Consider the following 6,899-nt stretch of genomic DNA (forward strand, 5'->3'; position numbering starts at 1 on the left):
GCAAATAAACGTTTAAATTGTCAATTTTAAAATCAAAAAGTTGAAGTTTCTTTTACTTCCCATTTAATTGTAGTTACAATCATACAATATATAATAAAAACCAAATTGGACAACACTGTTGTAACTAAAGCATTTGTACCGATGGATCTTTTTGTGTAATTTTTTTAAAATGTTCATCCATACACGATACGAAATGAGAAAAATTTTAAACTTGTACAATGAACGCGAATTTTTACTTACATGGCGCTCATTGCAAGCAAGGTATTTCAATGACAAGTTGTTTAAAAAATATAATCCACTTATTTAAAGTGAATTTTGGATTGAAAGATCAACTATCAATATCATATATTTCTTAAACATTACAATGTAGCAATTACAAGATAAAAAGTAGAAAATCCCTTGGAAAATTATGGAAAACGAATGTACAGCAAAGTTAAATACATAGTTTGATATTCAGATCTGCCTGAAGAATATAAAAATAATTACACGTCGTATCGCGTCGTTTAGTGCAACATGTATGTTTATATGATGATTTTCTCACTCAGAATATCATAAGCCTTTGTCACGTCATTCGAAATGTCAGTAATAACACCTTTGTTGACCAGCCAAGTGCTTCCACTTTCGCCGTTCTTGTAACATTCCACCATTCCCTTAGCGGCTTGTTCCGCACTGCAAAATAAATTTTACAATTTATATAAATTTATGGTTGCAATTAAGTCTCAGTATTGGTATATTAATACTATCATATTATAATACCAATTTGATTTACATTAAAAAACAAGTTTGGTTTCAGCAAAATTTGCAATCGTTTGCTCCGTCAATGTTCCTGCCATTTTGGTGGCAACGCTAGAGACGGTGCCAATCGGCCGGATGGGATATCGTTGATCCCTTAAACTTGTATGGGCTTTGGAGTAGGGTACTACTTCAGTAAACAACCAAAAAAGCAGTAGCAGCCGCATATCAAGCGGAAAATATAAATCAGCATATAATCGGCTAAATAAATAAATGAATGTCATGTTTGCCTCTAATTGCTTGTCACATTCAAAATTGTATTTGTTTTTACCAATGTACCAGTGTGCCGAGCGTTGGCAAACTTTGTCAATAAAAAAAAAATATATATATCTTCGTCTTTCCTTTAACTTTGATTCGATTCCCTTTGGAGTAGAAATTCTTGGGCCGTGGGGTTCAACTGCACAGGCGCTAATAAAACATTTAAGTTGGCGTCTGATTTAATAGTACCGGTTACCCCATTGCTAGTGCTCCTCGCTCAACGAATAAATATCGCCATATTATAAATATTGCCACAAGAACCAAACTTCTTAAATTAGTTTTATTCTTCTATTTATTACTTTTAATAATTATTATGTAGGTAAAGAAAAGCGAAATACTGTATATTTGATTGGTATAATATGTTTTAATATGCCGAGTATTATATAAGATAAGAAAAAACTTTTTAAAATTATGTTAAATAATTATAAGTTTATATAGATAGTTTCAATCCGGTTAAAAGTGTTTTCTTTATATATGTAAAAGCTATGTTAATAAAAGATAATATGTTAAGTTATTATAATGACTTAGGTAAACTATACGCGAAATTTCAAATTTTAATATTTTTTGCTCAGGAACCATAAGGACCATATTATGTATAAAATGTAGTAAATATGTCGACATTGCCCTTGGGTAACAGATGCAGGCCCACGTAATCTCTTTATATAAATTGTCTTCATTGAGGAGTCAATGTTAACTTGATGCCAAATTCATCTTATATTCCTATACTCAATTCTTTAAAAAAATATTACTTTTAATAAGTTGTTTATGCAACTGGTCATTGGAGACTTTCTGTAATTGTTTGTGAGAATGGGGCAAATAGTTTTTTTTAATTAAAGAAGAATTTGACAAATACATTCATAATCATTATAACAGGTAATATTCTTTACCTTTGTACAGAGTTTCTTGCTAACGCATACTGTAACCTCTGTTCAAACTCGCGTCGAACTTGATCATCGAAGCTTTTTGAATTCTCAAGAATGCCTGTATTGGTAATACCAAAGCACATCGTCATAACTCGTACGTTGGTTCGGGTAAAATATTCTTTCATCTGAAACAGTTTAAGTGAAATAAGGTTGTACGTAAGAAAATTTCTAATTATAAAAAGTTTGATTGGAAAAACATAGTGAAACAAGAATAGGATCTACTTTACTTTGTGACGTAGCTGCTAATGTCGGTAGTTAAAACATTTAAAGGAAATAAACTGTTATTAAGGTGCAAATAAGTATTAAATGTTAATTCTATTTTTCAAGTAACATTGAGCTGATCTTAACTTCATATTATTTATGTATTTTTGTCAGCAGTAACATCGCAAAGGATATAAATATATCTATATATTTATGTGTGTGTTATAAAGTGTTAATATTATTTCTTTCGACCATTGATTAGTCGATATTTGATATACCTAGCAACATTGTAAAATCAAATAAACTACCACTGTATAGTATCATATTGATTTGACTCGAACGTTGTAATAAGCCCTATGACAAGTAGCTGACAGTAAATCCGGCATGTATAATTCGACGATTCAAGTGATTTGTATCCGCTGAAGAAACAACTACACGGAATACACTTTTTTTTTTAAATTTTACTAAAAGATATGGTGTTATTGAATAAATAGGTAATTTACATCATGCCACAGTGTACTGTCCATGTGATACTGTTTTATTGTTTTGTAAGTTTGCAGATGACCAAATTTCAAGACCAGTGGTTCAGAGGTTTACGTATGATTTAAGGCAGCCAATGGCTAAATAATAATTTTCAACAATTAAACAATATTGTTTAATTATAAATACCTCGCGTTTAGATATGGCAAAGTGCATTCTAAATTAAAAAAAACTTTTTTTTTAATTAAATTTTTTTTCTTATTTCCTTCATTAAAATTTTTAATTTAAAAAAAGTATACTTTTAAGAGTGAGCTTCGCTAAAATGAATGAAAAATTATAAATTTGTATCATACCCCAATAGAACTGCCGAAATGTATGAGGGCACTTTTAATCGAACCATAAACGTAAAGACCTGGACAATATCTCTTCATTCCCAGAATAGATGATACGTTGATGATGGTTCCACCTTTGCCTCCTCTGTCTTTACGCATTATCTCCATTACCCTAATCGTCGAGGAAATCACACCTGTCTAAACAAACCAATCATATTTCATTATTTATTTCTTTCATAGGGTCCTCTTGGTTTTCTAGTTTGCCCTGTTAGAAGGCCCCTATTTAATGATTAAAGTTAAATTAATAACACAGTAAAAATGTGCATCTAAATCTTATATCTTTAAACGAGCAATTCTTGTATATATATATAATTGGAATCTCGGAATCGGCTCCAACGATTTTCATGAAATTTAGTATACAGAGGGTTTCGGGGGCGATAAATCGATCTAGCTAGGAATATATGATAGAAAATAACAGAAAGGTGGCGTTTAAGTAGTCCCAATTCAAACTGAAAATGCCTCTTCCTGACATCTATCGAATAGGCGAATAATAATACTATTTTGTTTTATTTTTTTAACGACACAACATCACTAAAGCTATTCCAGCATATATATTCTATATTATTCATATTTCATCATTTTATTAGTATGTATTTCGTACTTAAATATAATTTTCTAAAACCACAATTTATTAAAAAAAAATACCGAGCCAAGCTCGGTCATCCAGGGACTTTACATTTAATGACAGTTATCAAATCAAGGGCATAGAACGGACGAGAAGTAAAGTAAAGATTTTATTTATTTATTTATTATAGAACATAACATAACATAAGCAGGAAGCTCGTGATACCGCCGCCCATAGACACTCTGACGGAGACTGAGACTGCAAGAGGGCTCGCGAGTGCGTTGCCGGTCGGTACTTCGTCTCGTCCATTCTATGCCCTTGATTTGGTGTACATGCTCGATGGTGTCTGCATTTCGTTGTACCTTTATGCTCGTGGAAGCAATATTTTCTAGCATTTTCGTATTTTAAAACAAAAAACTTACATAGTTCAAGGCAATTTGTTTCTTAAACCCCTCAAAGGACTCGTCAGCAATGCCTGCATTATTCACTACAACGTCTATCCCGCCTTCTCGAGCAATGACGTTCTCGAAAGCCTTGAGGAGATGCTCTTCATTGCTGACGTCACAACGGATAAATTGAACTGTCTTCCCAAGTTTAGACAATTCCTGTACCAGATTCTTGCCTCCCTGCTCATTGACATCCAAAATTGTTACCTGGTATTAAGGGAAAGAAAATTAAGTAAAAGAATTCAGAATAAGTCTTCATTTCTCATAATAAATTCGTTATGAGACAATGAAATAAATTTGCTTTTCGTTTGACAAATTCGACTTAGGGTCCTCCAAGATCATTTTTCAATCTAATAGGCATGTCATGGTGATCATCCTCCTGTGCCTGACACACGCAGTCGACTTTTAGGGTCTAAAATATGTCAGATTCCTCACCATGTACCTTAACTGTTCGCGCGAAGTAACATTAACAAAGAATGAATGTAATGCATAGCCGGAAATCGAACCTACGATCGTACGACAGTCGCACACTGAATCCAATACTACTGCAATCATCTTGATTAGTTTTGTATAAATTAATTGAAAAAAGCAATAAAGACGGCTATATTAGAAAATTAATTACATTCTTGGCCTTAAAAATGTCCGTTTTGTCCTTTAAAGATATTTATAAGTTCTTATCACAATAATTAAAATTTATTACACTCCCACGAACTACTAAAACTAAATTTAAATACAAAATAAAGCAAGTTTCGTCATCGTATTGCAATATAAATGTAAAATATGTTCTTATTTGATAATTAAATATTCGAATACAATACACATTTGTTAATTGCAGTTGTAGAATTCATAACCTATATTTTTGATATTAAATAAATTTTAATAAAAAGTTATTCTGTCTTAGGGTCTGTTTTACAAGGTCCGGATAAGTTCCAAATAAGCTATTTATTACTTATTGGTAGGATAAACACAATTGTTGCGTATCACGACTGTTAGATTAGATATTGCACCATACTCGAACCGCCATTATACAAACTAGAAATAATAATAATATAAAATTTATTATTTGTATAATTTTATATATTTGAATTTTATATTTTAAGTGAGGCTCATCACCATATCTTAGAGCTAGAAGACCGGCAGTAGCTCTAGGCAGAAGATGAGTGGATGCTTCCAATGGGAAGTCACTCCACATGAAAGCACCACAGAAATTCGCTCATAGCCTTAGGGCTGATTGAAAATTACCGCAGAGGAAAAAAAAGTAAGGCTCATTCTTCCATCACTATCTTTTTTGTTTCAAATCTGTATTTTTTTAAATTCTATATTGATTTGGATTATGGTAAAGCCTTTATAGTTTATAGCTATTGATATAGTTCTTTAGTTCTATAGTTCTATAGTTCTTTGATAGTAGGCATATTATAAAAACCTCAGACTATATTGAATTACATAGATAATAAATAAAATTTAAAATAGTTTGGAATTCTAAATTTAAGCAGTTGATTCGTAACGTAAGCAGTTTTTGAAATTCGAACCTTGTAATTATTTGTTAGGTTTAAAGCATAGTGTCAAAAGCGCAATCATACTTTTCTGCAAAGACAAATGTTGTCGCGTTGCTTCCACATAACACATATAACATATTCGTAGATGACCGATTGCCCCCTGTATTAATAAATCTTACACTTCGGTACTAGTTACTTTTATCTACTAATATCTTATAGAGATTGGTTCTATTTTTAAAAATAACTTTACTTTAATTATATTTAAAAATAGAACCAATCTCTATTAGATATTAGTTATTTTTATATATAGCGAGATCGAGGCAACGACTATGATATTGTGCCATGTCGGTTAAAAGACATGCGCTTGTGCAACCCTCAGCCCAAGGGTAATATTCTCAAACGAGACTTGCGAGCTGTGACTTGCTGACGTCAAAATCTATAACATTTGTAAGCCTAGTTTCTGAATCTTACTAATAGTAACACACACATCGAAAGCAAATCTATCGATGTTGAAACGACCGACACGCAACCTTGATATCCTTAATGTCTTTCCATCAGCGAAGAACATATTAGATGAACCATTTAGAAGAAAAAAATTCATACCTTAGCGCCTTCTTTCACAAAATCCTTGACAATACTGGCTCCTATACCCCCAGCCCCTCCAGTTACGATAGCAACTTTGTCTTGTAAACTATGCATTTTTTGAACCGTCTAGTACCGTGTTCTGTGTGTGAATGTAACCGTTTTAATTATTTATATATCACGCATTACGTTAATTTATGTTCTATACGTGATAGCAACAAAAAATTATCTTTTAAATTTTCAATAACTGTTTCGTACACTGCTTTTGCTATTTACACCTGATTCTGTCGAATATATATACTTTTTTGTGTTACATGAGGCAAACAGGCAAACAGGCAAATAATCTGATGTTATGTGATATCGTCCCCTTGGTCCCCCCATGTTCGCACTGCCTGGAGTGCGCTGTCGGCATTTTAAGAAATGGCTCTTTTCTTAAAGGAATCAAAAAAAATGAAATTGCTATTTTTTTTTATACTTTCTAGACAATTCCCCGACTATGTAGTCGTTGGAGGCATTAAGTATCTTACATAAGTCGCATTGGTAACTCCGATGTTTATACACGTAAAATTGGTTATTTATTAATAATAATTAATTAATAATTACTGTTTTGGGTATTTATTTTTTTATAGTTAATTACTTCTGTCTCAGGCAAATCCCTGTAGTTCTAAATGAGGAATTACGACTTTTCATAATACGACCCTTCCCGGGGTTAATAATGGCTAAAATTAATTTAATAAAATTTAAGGCCTAAATTATTCCTAAAC

General features: G+C 32.0%; 1 protein-coding gene across 1 annotated transcript; it reads right to left on the bottom strand.

Annotated features, from left to right (window-relative positions):
• Nucleotides 1-333: 333 nt before the first annotated feature.
• LOC110993671 (15-hydroxyprostaglandin dehydrogenase [NAD(+)]-like) lies at nt 334-6,307 on the bottom strand. Its single transcript, XM_022260021.2, has 5 exons — nt 6,157-6,307; nt 4,034-4,264; nt 3,008-3,184; nt 1,938-2,098; nt 334-669 (listed from the first exon to the last, which is right to left on the bottom strand). The coding sequence occupies exons 1-5, from the start codon at nt 6,250-6,252 to the stop codon at nt 522-524; spliced, it is 813 nt and encodes a 270-aa protein (XP_022115713.2). The 5' UTR covers nt 6,253-6,307; the 3' UTR covers nt 334-521.
• Between the last annotated feature and the right edge of the window lie 592 nt (nt 6,308-6,899).

The sequence above is a fragment of the Pieris rapae genome, chromosome 20, assembly GCF_905147795.1.
Source record: "Pieris rapae chromosome 20, ilPieRapa1.1, whole genome shotgun sequence".
Classification (NCBI taxonomy): Eukaryota; Metazoa; Arthropoda; class Insecta; order Lepidoptera; family Pieridae; genus Pieris; species Pieris rapae.

Coding starts and splice junctions, on each gene's coding strand:
- LOC110993671 (XM_022260021.2), bottom strand. CDS start 6,252: ATGCATAGTTTACAAGACAAAGTTGCTATCGTAACTGGAGGGGCTGGG. Junction 4,265..6,156: donor TTGTGAAAGAAGGCGCTAAG/GTATGAATTTTT, acceptor CCTTAATACCAG/GTAACAATTTTGGATGTCAA. Junction 3,185..4,033: donor AACAAATTGCCTTGAACTAT/GTAAGTTTTTTG, acceptor TGGTTTGTTTAG/ACAGGTGTGATTTCCTCGAC.